The sequence below is a fragment of the Pristiophorus japonicus genome, chromosome 15 (assembly GCF_044704955.1).
Source record: "Pristiophorus japonicus isolate sPriJap1 chromosome 15, sPriJap1.hap1, whole genome shotgun sequence".
Taxonomy (NCBI): Eukaryota; Metazoa; Chordata; class Chondrichthyes; family Pristiophoridae; genus Pristiophorus; species Pristiophorus japonicus.
In genome coordinates this window covers 55,574,117-55,596,455 of record NC_091991.1, presented here as the reverse complement: position 1 = coordinate 55,596,455, position 22,339 = coordinate 55,574,117, and the positions used below count along the sequence as shown (strand labels likewise).

Genomic DNA, 22,339 nt, shown 5'->3' with positions numbered 1-22,339 from the left:
CACATTACAGAACAGGTCCAAACAATAAGCCTGGTCCATTTGGAATAGTTGCTGCTGGGGTCACGAAGTTAAAGGGTCACGACGGCCCGCCCTCCTCTGGGTTCAGGTAGTTGCATGGCTTCCTCGTCCTCGTCCTCCTCCTCGTCATCTGCTGCATCTTCCTCATCATCAGCCACTCTCGCCTCAGGTGGGTCTTCTACCAGCTGCTGCTGCCTCATGATGGCTAAGTTATGCAGCATGAACTGACCGACAATCTCAGGGGAGTATTGCAAGTAGCTTCCGGAATGGTACAGGCATCGGAAACACTGTTTCAAGCTGCGCATTGCAATGTGCGACATGCTGTATTTCCGGTCAGCCGTCCGGGTTATGCGTAAGAGCATCATGAGCCAGGTGACGAGGACGTACCCTTTGTCTCCCAGCAGTCAGCTCTGCCCTTCTGGCTGCTACTGAAACATGGCAGATATAGCGCGCTCGAGTAGGATGAACACATCATGGGTGCTCCCAGGGTATCTTGCATCAACTGACATGATGCGATGCATGTCGTCACACACGAACTGCACATTAATGGAGTGGAAGCCTTTTCTGTTCCTGTACATCTCTGAATCCTCCAAAGGTGCTCGCAAGGCGATGTAGGAACAATCAATGCAGCCCTTTACCTTTGGGAAGCCAGCAATCCTGGAGAAACCCACAGCCCTTTCACGCATTGCCTGGACGGTCATGGGAAACTTTATGTAGTCATTCCTCCAGGCATATAGTGCAGCAGTCACCTGCCGAATGCAGATATGTGTTGCATGTTGAGAAATGGCACACACATCCCCAGTTGTGGGCTGGAACGATCCAGATGCATAGAATGAAAGTGCAGCTGTGACCTTCACTTCAACTGACAAAGCAGTCCTCCTGACGTTTCTAGGTTGCAGGTCTGCTTTTACTAACTCACAGATCTCGGTTACAACTTCTTTGCGGAAACGCAGCCTTCACAGTTTGCACCATTCAGGTGCAGGTATGAACGCCTGTCTCGATATAGCCAACGTGGTTAAGGCCCCCTGCTTATCATCCTACGTGCTCTGAGGTTCCTCATGCGATGACGTCGAATCAATTGTCTCCTCTGCAGCACCATCATGCAGAAGGCTTGTACGAGGTATGGCATTGTCAGTATTTCCCCCATGATTAAATTGTACCTTTGCAAGAAGCTCAAAACAGCAGGACATGCTTCTTTGTTTTGTCTCTCCCCAAGGTCAACGCCCTACTATGGGCCACACCCAGGTCTGGGCATGCGCAATAGGCTTGCTTAGAACGGGAAGCTAGGCATTTAAATGAGGACATTTAGGGTCAACCAAATCTAATACAATTCTTTAATTTTAGATTTTTTTCAAAGTCTCCATCAGGCTCGAGGGTCGGCCAGCAGAATCATTCCCTCGCCCGGACACGGGCTCGGGAAACACCCACCCCCAAACCCCCCAGGCTTCTTTTGATGCTGCTGCATAGTGTAAGGGTTCTCATCCCTTCAGTTCAGCTTCCACACACCCCCAGCCCACCATGGGCATCTTTTAAAGCCAAGCCCTGAGCCCGTGTGGCCAGGCGAGGGAGCGATTCCGCCGGCCGACTCTCCGACCCTCGAGCCCTGTTTGGAGACGTTCGGTCGTGGCGTGGCACTTTGGAAAAAAATCCAAAATTAAAGAATTGCATTAAACTTCCATTTTCTGCATTTTAAGTTTGAAAAAATTAAGCTTCATGACACATGTTCTTGGTTCCCTCCAAAACTTCGCCTAAAAACAATGGCGTCTTTCTGCGCCAATTTTTTAATGTGCGCTGGTTTTTCTTAAGTGCCCAGAGGTTTTTTGGGTGCAGTCACATACGCCGCCCTAGGAGAAATGTAAGTTGGCCAAACTTGCATAAATGAAAAACTGGCGCAGACATTAGGTTACGGCCCCTAGGACGCAAGAAAAAAACCTCACCTAAAAAAATCATAACTTACTGAGTTACGCTGGTGCACAATCTTTGGGGAAACTTGGATATTTTAATTTAGGCCAAAAAAAGCGGCGCGCGCCAAAAAAAGAGCAAATCGCTGGGGAAAATAGTGTTTGAGGGATAAAGAGAAAATAACTCGCACAACTTGTCAAATAGAACAACATTTCTAAGTTTTCATGACAGCCAAATTAAGCTCCATGAATTAATGTTCCTATGGAAAATACTTTGATCATCAAGTTAAAACCACCTTAAAGTGAGCAGAAAACATCATCATCTAACATGAAAACTATCTTAGACATGGCTTCTAAAGCAGCAGCCCAGGAACCTCCAGTAAACAAGTTGAATTACTACTTTCAAGGACAAGCAAATTTCCTTTTTGAGCAAAGGAAACAATGAAACAGAAAAAGGCTGTAAAAGAGACCACAAGACTTCCTTGACTGAACCCAGTCATTTCTAATTGGCCTTACCATTCCTTAACTATTCTCTTACCTTTTTGTTTCTTTATGAAATCTTTTACTATTTCCATATATTGCTGCCAGTATTTTCATACCCTGTCTCCGCCATTCTTAATCAGAATTTTAGATTCTGCTCTATATTTTCTATATTGTTTTTTCTTTTCTTTTAAGTTATTAGCCCTACATTTGACACAAGTCTGTTATTTTAGGTTTACATAGAAACATAGAAAATAGGTGCAGGAGTAGGCCATTCAGCACTTCGAGTCTGCACCACCATTCAATAAGATCATGGCTGATCATTCCCTCAGTATCCCTTTCCTGCTTTCTCTCCATACCCCTTGATCCCTTCAGCCGTAAGGGCCATATCTAACTCCCTCTTGAATATATCCAATGAACTGGCATCAACAACACTCTGCGGTAGGGAATTCCACAGGTTAACAACTGAGTGAAGAAGTTTCTCCTCATCTCAGTCCTAAATGGCCTACCCCTTATCCTAAGACTGTGTCCCCTGGTTCTGGACTTCCCCAACATTGGGAACATTCTACCCGCATCTAATCTGTCCCATCCTGTCAGAATCTTATATGTTTCTATGAGATCCCCTCTCATCCTTCTAAACTCCAATGTATAAAGGCCCAGTTGATCCAGCCTCTCCTCATATGTCAGTCCTGCTATCCCGGGAATCAGTCTGGTGAACCTTCGCTCCACTCCCTCAATAGCAAGAACATCCTTCCTCAGAGTAGGAGACCAAAACTGAACACAATCTTCCAGGTGAGGCCTCACCAAGGCCCTGTACAACTGCAGTAAGACCTCCCTGCTGTGATACTCAAATCCCCTAGCTATGAAGGCCAACATATCATTTGCCGCCTTCACCGCGTGCTGTACCTGTATGCCAACTTTCAATGACTGATGAACCATGACACCCAGGTCCCGTTGCATCTCCCCTTTTCCTAATCTGCCGCCATTCAGTTAATATTCTGTCTTCGTGTTTTTGCCCCCAAAGTGGATAACCTCACATTTATCCACATTATACTGCATCTGCCATGCATTCGCCCACTCACCTAACCTGTCCAAGTCACCCTGCAGCCTCCTAGCGTCCCCCTCACAGCTCTCACCGCCACCCAGTTTAGTGTCATCTGCAAACTTGGAAATATTACACTCAATTCCTTCATCCAAATCATTGATGTATATCGTAAAGAGCTTGGGGTCCCAGCTCTGAGCCCTGCGGCACTCCACTAGTCACTGCCTGTCAATCTGAAAAGGACCCTGACTCTCTGCTTCCTGTCTGCCAACCAGTTCTCTATCTACATAAGTATATTACCCCCAATACCATGTGCTTTGATTTTGCACTCCAATCTCTTGGTTTAAAAACTAGTATTAAAACACTCTACCTAAACGCACGCAGCATTCGAAATAAAGTAAATGAGTTGATACACAAATCATTACAAATGGATATGATTTGGTGGCCATTACAGAAACGTGGTTGCAGGGTGGCCAAGACTGGGAATTAAACATACAGGGGTATCTGACAATTCAGAAGGATAGACAAGAAGGGAAAGGAGGTGGGGTAGCTCTGTTAATAAAGGATGATATCAAGGCAGTTGTGAGAGATGATATTGGCTCGAATGAACAAAATGTTGAATCATTGTGGGTGGAGATTAGAGATAGTAAGGGGAAAAAGTCACTGGTGGGCGTAGTTTATAGGCCCCCAAATAATAACTTCACGGTGGGGCGGACAATAATCAAGGGAATAATGGAGGCATGTGAAAAAGGAACAGCAGTAATCATGGGGGATTTTAACCTACATATCGATTGGTCAAATCAAATCGCACGGGGTAGCCTTGAGGAGGAATTCATAGAATGCATACGGGATTGTTTCTTAGAACAGTATGTTACAGAACCTACAAGGGAGCAAGCTATGTTAGATCTGGTCCTGTGTAATGAGACAGGAATAATAAACGATCTCCTAGTAAAAGATCCTCTCGGAATGAGTGATCACAGCATGGTTGAATTTGTAATGCAGATTGAGGGTGAGGAAGTAGTGTCTCAAACGTGCGTACTATGCTTAAACAAAGGGGACTACAGTGGGATGAGGACAGAGTTGGCTAAAGTAGACTGGGAACACAGACTAAATGGTAGCACAATTGAGGAACAGTGGAGGACTTTTAAGGAGCTCTTTTATAATGCTCAACAAAAATATATTCCAGTGAAAAAGAAGGGCGGTAAGAGAAGGGATAACTAGCCGTGGATAACCAAGGAAATAAAGGAGAGTATCAAATTAAAAACCAATGCACATAAGGTGGCCAAGGTTAGTGGGAAACTAGAAGATTGAGAAAATTTTAAACGACAGCAAAGAATGACTAAAAAAGCAATAAATAATGGAAAGATAGATTACGAAAGTAAACTTGCGCAAAACATAAAAACAGATAATAAAAGCTGTTACCGATATATAAAATGGAAGAGAGTGACTAAAGTAAATGTTTTGATCCCTTAGAAGATGAGAAGGGGGACTTAATAATGGGAAATGTGGAAATGGCTGAGACCTTAAACAGTGGAAGACACAAAAACCATGCCAAAAATTGCTGGTCACGGGAATGTGGGAAGGGAGGACCTTGAGACAATCACGATCACGAGGGAGGTAGTGCTGGACAGGCTAATGGGACTCAAGGTAGACAAGTCCCCTCGTCCTGATGAAATGCATCCCAAGGTATTAAAAGAGATGGCGGAAGTTATAGCAGATGCATTCGTTATAATCTACCAACATTCTCTGGACTCTGGGGAGGTACCAGTGGATTGGAAAGCAGCTAATGTAACGCCTCTGTTTGTTTAAAAAAGGGGGCAGACAAAAGGCAAGTAACTAAAGGCCGGTTAGTTTAACATCCGTAGTGGGGAAAATGCTTGAAGCTATCATTAAGGAAGAAATAGCGGGACATCTAGATAGGAATAGTGCAATCAAGCAGACGCAACATGGATTCATGAAGGGGAAATCATGTTTAACTAATTTACTGGAATTCTTTGAGGATATAACGAGAATGGTGGATAGAGGTATACCGATGGATGTGGTGTATTTAGATTTACAAAAGGCATTCGATAAGGTGCCACACAAAAGGTTACTGCAGAAGATAAAGGTACGTGGAGTCAGAGGAAATGTATTAGCATGGATAGAGAATTGGCAGGCTAACAGAAAGCAGAGAGTCGGGATAAATGGGTCCTTTTCGGGTTAGAAATCGGTGGTTAGTGGTGTGCCACAGGGATTGGTGCTGGGACCACAACTGTTTACAATATACATAGATGACCTGGAAGAGGGGACAGAGTGTAGTGTAACAAAATTTGCAGATGATACAAACATTAGTGGGAAAGTGGGTTGTGTAGAGGACACAGAGAGGCTGCAAAGGGATTTAGATAGGTTAAGCGAATGGGCTAAGGTTTGGCAGATGGAATACAATGTCGGAAAATGTGAGGTCATCCACCTTGGAAAAAAAACAGTAAAAGGGAATATTATTTGAATGGGGAGAAATTACAACATGCTGCGGTGCAGAGGGACCTGGGGGTCCTTGTGCATGAATCCCAAAAAGTTAGTTTGCAGGTGTAGCAGGTAATAAGGCAGGCGAATGGAATGTTGGCCTTCATTGCGAGAGGGATGGAGTACAAAAGCAGGGAGGTCCTGCTGCAACTGTACAGGGTATTGGTGAGGCTGCACCTGGAGTACTGCGTGCAGTTTTGGTCACCTTACTTAAGGAAGGATATACTAGCCTTGGAGGGGGTACAGAGACGATTCACTAGGCTGATTCCGGAGCTGAGGGGGTTACCTTATGATGATAGATTGAGTAGACTGGGTCTTTACTTGTTGGAGTTCAGAAGGATGAGGGGTGATCTTATAGAAACATTTAAAATAATGAAAGGGATAGACAAGATAGAAGCAGAGAGTTTGTTTCCACTGGTCGGGGAGACTAGAACTAGGGGGCACAGCCTCAAAATATGGGGGAGACAATTTAAAACCGAGCTGAGAAGGAATTTCTTTTCCCAGAGGGTTGTGAATCTGTGGAATTCTCTGCCCAAGGAAGCAGTTGAGGCTAGCTCATTGAATGTATTCAAATCACAGATAGATAGATTTTTAACCAATAAGGTAATTAAGGGTTATGAGGAGTGGGCGACGGGTAAGTGGAGCTGTGTCCACGGCCAGATCAGCCATGATCTTTTTGAATGGCGGAGCAGGCTCGAGGGGCTAGATGGCCTACTCCTGTTCCTAATTCTTATATTCTTATGTTCTTATGTGTGGGACTTTGTCAAAAATCTTTTGGAATTCCAAATACACCACATCCACTGGTTCTCCCTTGTCCACTCTACTAGTTACATCCTCAAAAAATTCCAAAAGATTTGTCAAGCATGATTTCCCCTTCATAAATCCATGCTGACTTGGATCGATCCTGTCACTGCTTTCCAAATGTGCTGCTATTTGATAATTGATTCCAACATTTTCCGCACTGCTGATGTCAGGTTAACCGGTCTATAATTACCCGCTTTCTCTCTTCCTCCCTCCCTTTTTAAAAATTGGTGTTACATTAGCTATCTTCCAGTCCATAGAAACTGATCCAGAGTCGATAGACTGTTGCAAAATGATCACCAATGCATCACTATTTCTAGGCCCATTTCCTTAAGTACTCTGGGATGCAGACTATCAGGCCCCGGGGATTTATCGGCCTTCAATCCCATCAATTTCCCTAACACAATTTCTCACCTAATAAAGATTTCCTTCAGTTCCTCCTTCTCACTAGACCCTCGGTCCCATAGTACTTCCGGAAGGTTATTTGTATCTTCCTTCGTTAAGACAGAACCGAAGTATTTGTTCAATTGGTCTGCCATTTCTTTGTTCCCCATTATAAATTCACTTGAATCCGACTGCAAGGGACCTACGTTTGTCTTCACTAATCTTTTTCTCTTCACATATCTATAGAAGCTTTTGCAGTCAGTTTTTATGTTCCCGTCAAGCTTCTTCTCGTACTCTATTTCCACCCTCTTAATTAAACCCTTTGTCCTCCTCTGATGAATTCTAAATTTCTCCCAGTCCTCAGGTTTGTTGCTTTTTCTGGCCAATTTATATGCCTCTTCCTTGAATTTAACACTATCCTTAATTTCTCTTGTTAGCCACGGTTGAGCCACCTTTCCCGTTTTATTTTTACTCCAGACAGGGATGTACAATTGCTGAAGTTCATCCATGTGATCCTTAAACGTTTGCCATTGCCTATCCACTGTCAACCCTTTAAGTATCATTTGCCAGTCTATTCTAGCCAATTCACACCTCAAACCATCAAAAGTTACCTTTTCTTCAGTTCAGGACCCTAGTTTCTGAATTAACTGTCACTCTCCATCTTAATAAAGAATTCTATCATGTTATGATCACTCTTCCCCAAGGGGCCTCGCACAACAAGATTGCTAATTCGTCCTTTCTCATTACACATCACCCAGTCGAGGATGGCCAGCTCCCTGGTTGGTTCCTCGACATATTGGTCGAGAAAACCATCCCTAATACACTCCAGGAAATCCTCCTCCATCGCATTGCTACCAGTTTGGTTAGCCCAATCAATATGTAGATTAAAGTCACTCATGATAACTGCTGTACCTTTATTGCATGTATCTCTAATTTCTTGTTTGATGCTGTCCCCAACCTTACTACTGTGTTTTGGTGGTCTGTACACAACTCCCACTAGCGTTTTCTGCCCCTTAGCTCCACCCATACCGATTCCACATCATCCAAGCTAATGTCCATTCTTACTATTGCATTAATTTCCTCTTTAATCAGCAATGCCACCCTGCCTCCTTTTCCTTTCTGTCTATCCTTTAATTTTAATTTGATATTCGCTAAGCATTCAGAGAACTCCAGCATTTCTGCAGCTCCTTTACATCTTGTGGGAATATGTCTAGTTTGTATCTTAAAACATCTGTTTGAACATTTCCCATTGTTTGTCTACCTTATCTACCACTTTTCCTTTTCAATTTATCCTGGCTAATTCCCATTTTCTTTTGTTGAAATTGTTTTTTTTCCCATTGAAATACCTTCATCTTTATTTTGCTCTTTTTGGGGGTTTTTTGGGACCTAATTATGGCCTGGTCACTGTTTTCTCGATGTTTCTCTACCCTTGCTCCAGTTCTCTTCACCTTAGTTCACCTAGATTGAGTACTGCCTCTTGTAGATGTACCGGAGCTGAGGCCTGCTTGGTTAATGTGGACACTCGTGAGATGGCCCAGCTTCTCCCCTCTTCTCTGGAATGCACTGATTCCTTCCCAGCCTAAGAAAGCTGAGACCAGCTCTTGTGACCTTGCCACCATCCCAGCTGAGATCATCTAGTTCAGCACAGACTGGGGGTTGAACCTCGGACTTTTCGGATCTATATGATTCACCTTCTCAACTCGATAAATTTGCTATGCCATCGGAAGCTTGATTCCCTCTTTTAAAGCAAAGTGTGAGAGAACTTGTTCATTTATTTTTCTAAGTTCCTTTGAGTTATTGTATTAATTAATGCTGTTTACAGTGAGATTTGAATCTCTGCTTCTTATCTCCTCATTCCAACTGCTTTCTGAATCATTTAAAAACACATTCCTTTCCTTGCTTAGATTTCCTGGTTAAACATTTCCCATGTTGATTGTTGATCTGGACCCAGACTGCTACCAGCGCTGCTCTTGAATGGCTGCCAGTAGACATGCAAGACTGGCTTTGAAAGAAAGCATTCCCCCTGAGGAAGCATTTGGACTACACTCACCAGCCTTCCTTAAATCAGCTCACTCCGAGGAGAAATTACAGGCGTTAATGCATGTCCTGCTTCTATGTGGCATAGGTGCCACTGAATAATCTGAGGTGTTGGATTGATTCTCTCTTCATTTGAGGTCAAGGTGTATTCAGGTTGTTTCCTTTTCCTGTTTTTTCAGGAAATGGATCGGAATCTTGCCATGAACTTCTTGTAATGCAACTTGCATTAAACAGGATGCGAAGATTCTGTTGGGTAGACTTCTCTTTTAAGCTAATTCAATATTTAATGCATGTGTTACTTCACCCATTTCAGACATAGTTATACTCAAAGCAGGTAATGAAGCTCAGATGTGAGTCCTTTCCCCCTCACTGGTTCTGTGCAGTGCACAGGCTATTCCTGTCAGATCACAACAAAATGCTGCAGGATCCTTCCAGTTACAACCGTGTAAGCAAAAGATGTGTACATTTCCATTTAAGTAAATTGTCTACCCTTTCACTCCAATCATATGGAATTCCTGTTCGCAACACACAGTCTCATAATCCTATGAAAGATAACATTTAATCAACCTCAGCCCTACCAAAAAATGTCAAATCAAATCCAGTCTTGTTTTCAGTGTTTGATAAATGAAATACTTGTCAATCCAGTGCCACTTACTCTCAAATCAGTAGCATATGTTTATGTCTAACCTTTCACATTTCTGTACCCCTTTGGGTAAAACAATTTTAGTTTATTATTCAGAAAATGTTATTTCTCACTAATCCACTACAGGTTAAATTCTAGTCTTGTACTAAATATGACAGATTTAACTCTTCAGGAAGAGCATAACAGAAACATTCTTGTCATTGATATCTGCTATGATTTACCAGCAAAAAAATTATTTTGAAGAATGATGAGTGAAAGCAGGTATCCTGTACAACAAAAATAATATCACCTTGGGATTCAGAAAATAGTAAACTGTTAAACATCTCTACTGTGGCTTACATTGGCATCAAAAAGCTCGGTGGGATAATTTTCTTGTTATAAAATCCATCTAACCGTTGCAGAAGTGTTATATCTGTCTAACAGTGTATTTTATGCTATGGTGTCATATCGCTGAAACATGGAATGCATGTCCTAGTGATACAGAATGGGATAGTGTTGCACCCAATATTGTACTCAATATACGATGTATAAAGGAGTAATAATAGTGTATTATTTCTCCTTCCATGGGAAGCATTAGGTCAGAAAGGTTCAAACCTCATATCACAGTTTATACATATAGGGGCTTATTTTTGTTTTCAGGTTTAAGTCAGTTCACATGTTTAGACCTCCTGTCAATCCCTTCCGAAAAGTCAAGTGCTGGTAGCACTCAGCTCTACAATGTAAACTAATTTGTATAATTATTCACAGAATCAAGTGCAGATTCCTAAGGTGAAACATAGAAAATAGGTGCAGGAGTAGGCCATTCGGCCCTTCGAACCTGCACCACCATTCAATAAGATCATGGCTGATCATTCCCTCAGTACCCCTTTCCTGCTTTCTCTCCATACCCCTTGATCCCTTGAGCCGTAAAGGCCATATCTAACTCCCTCTTGAATATATCCAATGAACTATCAACAACTCTCTGCGGCAGGGAATTCCACAGGTTAACAACTCTGAGTGAAGAAGTTTCTCCTCATCTCAGTCCTAAATGGCCTACCCCTTATCCTAAGACTGTGTCCCCTGGTTCTGGACTTCCCCAACATCGGGAACATTCTTCCCGCATCTAACCTATCGAGTCCCGTCAGAATCTTATATGTGTCTATGAGATCTCCTCTCATCCTCCTAAACTCCAGTGTATAAAGGCCCAGTTGATTCAGTCTCTCCTCATATGTCAGTCCAGCCATCCCTGGAATCAGTCCGGTGAACCTTCGCTGCACTCCCTTAATAGCAAGAACGTCCTTCCTCAGATTAGGAGACCAAAACTGAACACAATATTCCAGGTGAGGCCTCACCAAGGCCCTGTACAACTGCAGTAAGACCCCCCTGCTCCTATACTCAAATCCCCTAGCTATGAAGGCCAACATACCATTTGCCTTCTTCACCACCTGCTGTACCTGCATGCCAACTTTCAATGACTGATGAACCATGACATCCAAGTCTCGTTGCACCTCCCCTTTTCCTAATCTGCCTCCATTCAGATAATCTGCCTTTGTGTTTTTACCACCAAAGTGGATAACCTCACATTTATCCACATTATACTGCATCTGCCATGCATTTGCCCACTCACCTAACCTGTCCAAATCACCCTGCAGCCTCTTAGCGTCCTCCTCACAGCTCACACCGTCATCCAGTTTAGTGTCATCTGCAAACTTGGAGATATTGCAGTCAATTCCTTCATCCAAATCATTAATGCATATTGTAAAGAGCTGGGGTCCCAGCACTGAGCCCTGCGGCACTCCATTAGTCACTGCCTCCCATTCTGAAAAGGACCCATTTATCCCGACTATCTACTTCCTGTCTGCCAACCAATTCTCGATCCACGTCAGTACATTACCCCCAATACCATGTGCTTTGATTTTGCACACCAATCTCTTGTGTGGGACCTTGTCAAAGGCCTTTTGAAAGTCCAAATACACCACATCCACTGGTTCTCCTTGTCCACTCTACTAGTTACATCCTCAAAAAAATTCCAGAAGATTTGTCAAGCACGATTTCCCTTTCATAAATCCATGCTGAATTGGACCGATCCTGTCACTGCTTTCCAAATGCGCTGCTATTTCATCCTTAATAATTGATTCCAACATTTTCCCCACTACTGATGTCAGGCTAACCGGTCTATAATTACTCGTTTTCTCCCTCCCTCCTTTTTTAAAAAGTGATGTGACATTAGCCACCCTTCAGTCCATAGGACTGTTGGAAAATGATCACCAATGCATCCACTATTTCTAGGGCAACTTCCTTAAGTACTCTGGGATGCAAACAATCAGGCCCCGGGGATTTATCGGCCTTCAATCCCATCAACTTCCCCAACACAATTTCCCGCCTAATAAGGATATCCTTCTGTTCCTCCTTCTCACTAGACCCTTGTTCCCCTAGTACATCCGGAAGGTTATTTGTGTCTTTCTTCGTGAAGACAGAACCAAAGTATTTGTTCAATTGGTCTGCCATTTCTTTGTTCCCCATTATAAATTCACCTGAATCCGACTGCAAGGGACCTACGTTTATCTTCACTAATCTTTTTCTCATCACATATCTATCGAAGCTTTAGCAGTCAGTTTTTATGTTCCTGGCAAGCTTCCTCTCATACTCTATTTTTACCCCTCCTAATTAAACCCATTGTCCTCCTCTGCTGAATTCTAAATTTCTCCCAGTCCTCAGGTTTGTTACTTTTTCTGGCTAATTTATATGCCTCTTCCTTGGATCTAACACTATTCTTAATTTCTCTTGTTAGCCACGGTTGAGCTACCTTCTCTGTTTTATTTTTACTCCAGACAGAGATGCACAATTGTTGAAATTCATCCATGTGATCTATAAATGTTTGCCATTGACTATTCACCGTCAACCCTTTAAGTATCATTTGCCAGTCTATTCTAGCCAATTCACACCTCATACCGTCGAAGTTAGCTTTCCTTAAGTTCAGGACCCTAGCTTCTGAATTAACTGTGTCACTCTCCATCTTAATAAAGAATTCTACCATATTATGGTCACTCTTCCCCAAGGGGCCTCGCACAACGAGATTGCTAATTAGTCCCTTCTCATTACACATCACCCAGTCTAGGATAGCCAGCTCTCTAGTTGGTTCCTCGACATATTGGTCAAGAAAACCATCCCTAATTCACTCCAGGAAATCCTCCTCCACCTCATTGCTACCAGTATGGTTAGCCCAATCTATATGTAAATTAAAGTCGCTCATGATAACTGCTGTACCTTTATTGCACACATCTCTTATTTCTTGTTTGATGCTGTTCCCAACATCACTACTACTGTGTGGTGGCCTGTACGCAATTCCCAGCAGCGTTTTCTGCCCTTTGGTATTCCGTAGCTCCACCCATACCGATTCGATATCACCCAAGCCAATGTCCTTCCTTACTATTGCATTAATTTCCTCTTTAACCAGCAATGCCACCCCGCCTCCTTTTCCTTTCTGTCTATCCTTCCTGAATGTTGAATACCCCTGGATGTTGAGTTCCCAGCCTTGGCCACCCTGGAGCCATGTCTCCGTGATGCCAATTACATCATATCCGTTAACTGCTATCTGCACAGTTAATTCGTTCACCTTATTCTGAATTCTCCTCGCATTGAGGCACAGAGCCTTCAGGCTTGTCTTTTTAACATACTTTGCCCCTTTAGAATTTTGCTGTAATGTAGCCCTTTTTGTTTTTTGCCTCCTCTTTTACTATTCTCCTTTCTATCTTTTGCCTCTGTCTCCCTTTTATTTCCCTCTGTCTCCCTGCTTAGGTTCCCATCCCCCTGCCATATTAGTTTAACTCCTCCCCAACAGCACTAGCAAACACTCCCCCTATACCATTGGTTCCGGTCCTGCCCAGGTGCAGACTGGCTGGTTTGTACTGGTCCCACCTCCCCCAGAACCGGTTCCAATGCTCCAGGAATTTGAATCCCTCCCTTCTGCACCACTTCTCAAGCCACGTATTCATCTGAGCTATCCTGCGATTCCTACTCTAGCACGTGGCATTGGTAGCAACCCTGAGATTACTACTTTCGAGGTCCTACTTTTTAAATTTAGCTCCTAGTTCCCTAAATTTGTCTCGTAGGACCTCATCCCGTTTTTTAGCTATATCGTTGGTACCTATATGCACCACGACAACTGGCTGTTCACCTTCCCTTTTCAGAATGTCCTGCACCCGCTCCGAAACATCCTTGACCCTTGGAAGGATACTAATGGCGGGTGAGGACAATTGTGTCCAAGTCAAACTTCAAATATACAAAAATGATGGACAGGAAAAGACCCACTCGTCCTTCTAGCCTGTCACATACGGATAATCCCACCTGCCTGGACCCATATAATGTCCTGGGAGAGGTGAAAATCCAGGGAAAATTAAGGGGGGATATCAAAAAAATTGCTCTCCGACTCCTTAGTCAATCGAAACTAGTCTTGCAGATCATATAGACCTGATTTATATGATAGCAGCATCATCATCATACATTGAACGAGGATGACTTGCTTCCACGAGTTCACAGATGTTTCGATGAAGGACCCGATATTCCACTCCTGAACTCCAATTGAAGGGGTGGAAGATGCCTGTGCATGGATTTTTTTTAACGTGTGCTGGCCATTGCACACCAGCCACCACATGGGCTTGACAGAGATAGGTCTTGGTCCAGTGGTAAGGGTTATCCAAGACGACTGGAGACCTGCTCTGCTACAAGATAGCATATAAACCTCTCGGATGAGGTGATCTCTGCCCCAACCAGAAAGAGGTCCAGCATTTTCTTGAAAGAATACAACGTGTTCCACAGGTCCCCTTTCCGGGAAAAGAAGAATCACCTAACGTCCAACCTAGTTCTGCCTTACATAATTTGTAAGCCTGACCCCTGGTCCTCCCTAACTTATTCAGTTGAAATAATTGGTCCATATAAATACAATCTAGTCCTTCATTATTTTATAAACCTCAATTAAATCGTCCCGCAGTCTACACTTTTCTAAAGTGTACAGACCCAAATCCTGAGCCTATCTGGTTAACTAAGGTGTTTTAAACTAGGTATTAATCTTGTGGCTCTCTTCTGAACCCTTTCAACTGCCTCAATATCCCACACCATGGGCCCAAGTTTCCACATGATTTGCGCCTGATTTTTAGGAGCAACTGGTGGAGAACGGACTATCTTAGAAATCGCAATTCTCCACATTTTCTTTTCTGCAGTTCTAGTCAGGTAGAACAGTTCTACTTTGGAACAGAATTTTTTCTTCAAAAGGGGGCGTGTCCGGCCACTGACGCCTGATTTGAAAGTTTCCACAGTGAAAACGTACTCCAAACTAAAGTAGAATGGAGCAAGTGAAGATTTTTGTAGAACTGAAAAAACCTGTTCTACACATTAAAAAATCAGGCGCAGGTTACAAATTAGGCGTCCAGAATGAGGTGGGGGGAAGGGAAGTGATTAAATTCTATAATAAATCCTTATTTATACTTCTACAAATATTATACAAATAAATCCAACCTGAATAAACATTTATAAGCAAAGAAAAGATTAAATAAACCATCTTCCTACCTGTGTGAAAGTGCTTCAGGCAGGCCTTTCGGGACCGAAGGCTGAATGGGCCGGCCCGAGACCACGGGCAGGGCCCGTCCCCAGCACCAGATTTACAGGTAGGTGGCGTTGGGTTGGGTCGGGTCGGGGGGTTGGGAGAGAGAGAGAGGGAGGGGGGGAGAGAGAGAGAAGGAGGGGGGGAGAGAGAGAGAAGGAGGGGGGGAGAGAGAGAGAGGGAGGGGGGAGAGGGAGGGGGGTAGAGAGAGGGAGGGGGGAGAGAGTTTTTCAGGGGAATGAGGGTGGAGGTCAGGTTAGGGTGCCAGCTGTGGAAATGATCCAGTGAGGCCAATGTCAAAGTGGCAGCTGCTGTTAGAGGGAACCAAGAAAAACAATTAGGCCTTGGCTAGGGAGCACAACATCACCTACCTAAGAGATGAGAGCTGGGACAATTCAAGCAAAGTTTAGTAAAAATAGAAATTTATGGCAACATTTTCAGAGACTTCACATTACTGGCAAAGCCTCATATGCTATGGGACGATTTATTGGAAAATTACAGGCGTATTGCCCACGATCTTCCACCAGTTGACATCAATGCACACGAAATTTTCCAAAAAAGTTGCCTGATGCATGAGAGGCACAGCAAGTGGTGGGAGCTCAGAAAATCTTTCCTCTGTAGGTTAGACTCGACAGACAGACATGATGAAAATAGCATGACAGCAGGAATTAACAGTGACTAAATAGGGAGTGCACACATACACAAGAATTTTAATGTATTATATATTTAAATGCTGCATGGTGACAACATTCCAACGGTATTAAACCTGTACGTTGCATGTGAGAATAACATTACATGACTTAAATGTCACGTGACGGGACCACCTAAAGCAGAAGAGAGAAACCCATCTTAGGAACCTCCAAGATCTTTGAATGAGAAAAGAATTTGAACAACAAGCTGAAAAGTATTCCAAGCCAGCCATGCTCAATCAGGATGTCTCAAAAGACGGTGCTCTGAATTTATCACCAAAACGAGAAAATAATTAACACTCCCCAGCTTTGGAAGAGAATGCACTGGATTATGCAAATTCCAACTTGATGGACATAAAAACTGCCAAATATACAATAAGAACTCATTAGGGGGAGGGGTCATCGGACAATTTCTGCCTCATTGAGTGTTGGATTCCAGAAATCTATTTCTGGTTTTACAGAGTGGGGTGGGGTTTGTGCCAGTGTCAGATTTTAACCCTTGCAGCCTGGGTTTTTAAAAAATTGCAAGTTGTTTTGTTCTTTGGTCATTGAAACAGTGGTCTTCCTGAAATAGCTGTCTTCCTGAGAGAATATGAGAAGCAAATTAAAGAAATTATAAAAGAAATCACTCATGCTTATGTTTTTGTCTCTATATATTTCAGATGCAAGTAACAGCAGTGCTGTCCAAGCTATGCTGCATCAGACACTCTACTTTCCTGACCAGCTTGAAGCCACAGCCACAAAGAGGATAAATAGCACAAACTATGCTAAGTTGGAACTGTCTGATCAACCTTAAGCTGCTTGGGGAAAAAAAAGCAAAACATGTAAGTTTTTATTCTCTAGGTTAGTGAGCCAACAGGATAGGTTCCACATCCCTTGACAAGTCACCATTCTGACGGATCCTGAGACGTACAGGTGATCAATTAAAACCTGTCTCTGAGCAAATGAGAGAGTTTAGACTGTGCACCACATCAACCATGCTTATTCCCCTGTCTAATCAGCATACAATGAAGAAAGGGCACTTAAAAGAATGTTTTAACATATTGTACAAAAATAAAATAAAATCCGGTATCGTACATGGTATAGCCTCTATTACTAGTCTATATCAATACATGTAGAGGAATACCAGGAGAAATTCATATTTCCAATGTTATACATAAGCATTATAAGAGTGAAGAAATTACGTGTTACAAAATGTTCTAAATTGAGGAAAAATGAATTGTAAGTGCCACACAGTATATGAGAGGAGAAGGAAACTGCTTGTCAAAGCAGTTCAGATGGGTCAACAAAGCCTCTAGGTATATTGGGAGATGTAAAGTTCTCGTAGAGTACTAAATGGACATCCAGTCCGATCTGGCCTAAGATGCCAAATCACTTTGGAGTAGCAACATATAAAGTGAACAGAATGCTTAATTATATGGGGCTCAATTTTCCCCAAAGCTTTTTTTTGGCGTACTTGAAGTGTTATGCCCATTTTGTTTTGACCCAAGTACGTCAAAAAAAAATGTTCTAAGTTTCCCCGTTGGATTTCTTCATTTTGGCGTGGCCTAACCTGATCTTTAATTTTGGGGGTGGAGCCTTGACCTGCGCCAAAAGATCGGGTTGCCACGGTAACCAGGGACACAATGCGAGCTGAGGCTGCAAAGTGAAACATACAGCCAACTCCCAACACATTAAAACATATTGCATCAATTTAAAAACACATTAAAATCTATTGCAGAAAATTACCTCCAATTATTAAAGCCGGTCCCGCTTCCTAGCCCTGGCCAAAGGGCATGCCGGTCTGCTTCCCGAGATCGCCTCGAGCCCCATGCCAGTCCAGCTCCCTCCCCCAGCCCCGAGTGACCTGAGTTACACTGGTACAAAGTGATTGGGGAAACTGTTTTTTTTTAACTTGGGTCAAAAAAAGCAGCCTGCTCCAAAAAATGGCACAAATCACTGGGGAAAATTGAGCCCAATGGTAGGTCAGTTTATTATAAATCTCTAGATTACATGCAATAACTATGCAACTCCCTTAAATACTCTGTTCAGTTTTGGTCACCAAGACATAAAAGAAACAGTCAAATCATGGAGGCAGTCCAGAAAAGAGCTACAACATTAGTGCTTAGCATAAAAAGATTGAATTATGATGAAAGACTGGAGAAACTGATTCCATTTAGCCTTGAAAGGAGGGTACTGAGAGGAGATCTGTTTGAAAAATGTAAAAAAATTAAATAACTTGCATAAAGTTAAGCTGAAATACCACTTCAAGGTATGCAAGAATAATAGAACCAGAGAGCATAGGTTAACAGTGGTGAAATGGAATTTTAGGACAGAAGATAGAAAACACTTCTGCACGGGACCAACACTTGGATAGGATAGTGGAGACAAAAGCCTCACATTCATTCGAGAGACACATGATGTGAGGATGGTAAAGCATGTTATTCTTTATTCTCCATGGATGAGCTAAGATGGACCTTCCTCATCTATCTTCTGACATTGTGATAGAAGGCAGACCCTCAACTTATTTTGAATGCTTCTCTATCTCCTTATAGCACACATTGGGGAACAATCTAATGTTCAAAGTAGCAATTGAGAATCTAGTGAGTGTATAAATTCCTGCAGAGAGAGAATGGAAGTTTGTGTATATAGTGGGGAAAAAATTGCCAGAAGTGAGGCTGTTGGAAAAGGTGGTGTAGAGGGATGATTTTCCAAATATGGACTCGGAAAAAAAACCCTTGCTGGAAATGCACATTTGGAAAATTGGCCTGAGATGTCCAAAGACCGTTCCCAGAAAAATAGTTCAAATTAATCTCCATCCAGACATTGCACTGCGCAACAGAACACAGAAGAGCATGCTTATTGAAAAAACTTACTGTCCCATGTTAGCAGAGCTGGAAGCTGTACATGAGATGAAGCTACAAAGTTTGCAAATGGAAGACTGGAGCTATTGTGATGCCATTTGAGGTGGTCTGTAAGGGGGTTCTCATGCTTGTTTGGTCATGTTGGAGTTGTTAAGACAACAGAGGATTGCATTGTTAGGATATATTGCAGAAATGGGACCTGTGTATATCTGTCATCCAATCTCTCCATTGTGGAGCCCAGAGCCTGCATATCAACCATTTGAGTTTCCACCAAAGCTGCAAAGCATGCAAACATGGTCTGTTGTGAGGGCCCAAGTGCAGCGCCCTGCAGGTGACCAAACTCTTCATGGTTGATTGCAGAGCGGTGATGCGAGATGATAACAGACAGGCTAGAAGCAGACTGTCACCCATAATGTTAAACTCCTCGACATGCATTCCAGTACCTCATGTAACTGCTTGTGTGAGGCAAGCAGTTTTCTTCTAATGGCTGGGACCCTGAAGTCTTCATTTTCATTGTCCTCAGTAGAGCTGGGAGTGTGTTTCACCCTCCAATGAGCTCACTCTGGGCTGTCCCTGCCACCAGTAGCTGCTGCTACCCACTGATGCTCAGTGTTTCACCATGTGTAAACCCCTGTAGCTCACTACCTACCTCACGTGGTATACCAGGCACTTCTGTCCAGGTCTGCTTAATGGTGGCCTGGCGGACACCCTTGTAGGTTTTGGGAAATGCTGCTCCTTCCTTGTCCTCACTTCTCCACTAGGATTTCCAGGGGGGCATCTGAAAAGCAGGGAGCAGCCCTTCGACTCATCTGTCTCTTGAAAATGTGATCCACAGTTGTGCAATTTTAAAAAGCCCAAGCAAAAGATACAACCTTATTTTAAGAGGTATTTCCCCACTTTAAGTAGGCATCAGGAGTTGCACCAGAAATTGCACGTGTGACCTGGGCAAGCTAGCTGAATCACCATGCCGTCAGGAAGGCAGCCCATCCATCATATTAAAATAATGCCTGGGCCTCAAGCCAAAAAAGTCGTGGGGGCCTGATGTCTGCCCCACCTCCCACATACATGACCCCTACCCCAGGTTCTAATTGGGACTCTGGTGTCTCAATAGAGACATTTTACTGGTTACGACAAGATATTTATTGTATAAATTAGTTTTGGAGATTAAATATTAATCATGGTCATTTTATAAAAAGTGTAACTGAACTGAAATCTCATTCACAGTTTCCTATACAAAGAACGACTAAAAAAATAATAGAGAGGGAAGATAAATTATGAAAGTAAACTAGCACGAAATATAAAAACAGTAAGAGTTTCTACAGGTACATAAAAAGGAAAAGAGTGGCTAAAGTAAATGTTGGTTCCTCAGAAGATGAGACTGGGGAATTAATAATGGAGAACAGGGAAATGGCAGAGACTTTGAACAAATATTTTGTATCAGTCTTCACGGTAGAAGACACTAAAAACATCCCAAAAGGGGATAATCAAGGGGCGATAGGGAGGGAGGAACTTAATACAATCACTATCACTAAAGAAGTAGTACTCGGTAAAATAATGGGGGGACTAAAGGCGGACAAGTCCCCTGGACCTGATGGCTTGCATCCTAGAGTCCTAAAAGAAGTGGCTACAGAGATAGTGGATGCATTGGTTATAATCTACCAAAATTCCCTGGATTCTGGGGAGGTCCCAGCGGGTTGGAAAACCATAAATGTAATGCCCCTATTTTATAAAAGGAGGCAGACAGAAAGCAGGAAACTATAGACCAGTTTGCCTAACATCCGTCATTGGGAAAATGCTGGAGTCCATTATTAAGGAAGCAGTAAGTAGCAGGACATTTTGAACAGCATAATTCAAACAAGCAGAGTCAGCATGGTTTTATGAAAGGGAAATCATGTTTGACAAATTTGCAGGAGTTCTTTGAGGATGTAACAAGCAGGGTGGATAAGGAGCAACCAGTGGATGCGGTGTATTTGGATTTCCAGAAGGCATTCGATAAGGTGCCACATAAAAGGTTACTGCACAAGATAAAAGTTCACGGGGTTGGGGGTAATATATTAGCATGGATTGAGGATTGGCTAATTAACAGAAAACAGAGAGTTGGGATAAACGGGTCATTTTCCGATTGCCAAACAGTAACTAGTGGGGTGCCGTGGGGGATCGGTGCTGGGGCCTCAACTATTTACAATCTATGTTAATAACTTGGATGAAGGGGCCGAGTCTAATGTAGCCAAGTTTGCTGATGATACAAAGATGGATGGGAAAGCAAATTGTGAGGAAGACACACAACAATCTGCAGAAGATATAGACAAGCTAAGTGAGTGGGCAAAAATTTGGCAGATGGAGTATAATATAAGAAAATGTGATGTTATCCACTTTGGCAGAAAAAATAGAAAAGGAAATTATAATTTAAATGGAGAAAAATTGCCAAGTGCTTCAGTATAGAGGGACCTGGGGGTCCTTGTGCATGAAACACACAAAGTTAGTACAGGTTGAACCTCCCTTATCCGGCACCCTCAGGAACTGGCCTGCGCCAGATAAGGGATTTTGCCGGATGACGGGAAGTCACGCTGACTCCACTCCACCCCACCCCCACCCCCCCCCCCCGCCCCCCCAAAATTGCCGGGTACTGCTGACCTGGGCACCAAGAACACCCACGCTGTGTCCTCGGGCCGACGTCCTCTCTTCCTGCTGCTCGGTGACCGCCTCACCTCCCGCTGCTCGCCGAGCTCCTCACCTCCCGCTGCTCGCCTGCTCGCCGAGCTCCTCACCTTCCGCTGCTCGCCGAGCTCCTCGCCTCCCGCTGCTCGCCTGCTCGCCGAGCTCCTCACCTCCCGCTACTCGCCTGCTCGCCGGGCTCCTCGCCCCCCGCTGCTCGCCTGCTCGCCGGGCACCTCACCTCCCGTGCTCGCCTGCTCGCCGAGCTCCTCACCTCCCGCTGCTCGCCGAGCTCCTCACCTCCCGCTACTCGCCTGCTCGCCGGGCTCCTCGCCCCCCCGCTGCTCGCCTGCTCGCCGGGCACTTCACCTCCCGTGCTCGCCTGCTCGCCGAGCTCCTCACCTCCCGCTGCTCGCCGAGCTCCTCGCCTCCCGCTGCTCGCCTGCTCGCCGAGCTCCTCACCTCCCGCTGCTCGCCGAGCTCCTCGCCTCCCGCTGCTCGCCTGCTCGCCGAGCTCCTCACCTCCCGCTACTCGCCTGCTCGCCGGGCTCCTCGCCCCCCGCTGCTCGCCTGCTCGCCGGGCACCTCACCTCCCGCTGCTCGCCGAGCTCCTCACCTCCCGTGCTCGCCTGCTCGCCGAGCTCCTCACCTCCCGCTGCTCGCCGACCGGCTCGCCTCCCGCTGCTCGCCGAGCTCCTCGCCTCCCGCTGCTCGCCGAGCTCCTCGCCTCCCGCTGCTCGCCGACCGGCTCGCCTCCCGCTGCTCG

At 44.2% G+C, this 22,339-nt stretch overlaps 1 protein-coding gene across 6 annotated transcripts in view; it reads left to right on the top strand.

Annotated features, from left to right (window-relative positions):
* itfg2 (integrin alpha FG-GAP repeat containing 2) overlaps nucleotides 1-22,339 on the top strand; it is a 355,330-nt gene that overhangs the window by 190,344 nt on the left and 142,647 nt on the right. For 4 of the 6 annotated variants that reach the window (XM_070900462.1, XM_070900461.1, XM_070900463.1 and 1 more), the window contains one exon: nucleotides 16,738-17,151. In XM_070900462.1, the coding sequence (XP_070756563.1) occupies nucleotides 16,738-16,871 (134 nt within the window). In that variant the 3' untranslated portion in view covers nucleotides 16,872-17,151. Of the gene's footprint in view, nucleotides 1-16,737; nucleotides 17,152-22,339 lie in introns of those variants that run through there. The other 2 variants (XM_070900459.1, XM_070900460.1) reach the window with 1 other exon arrangement.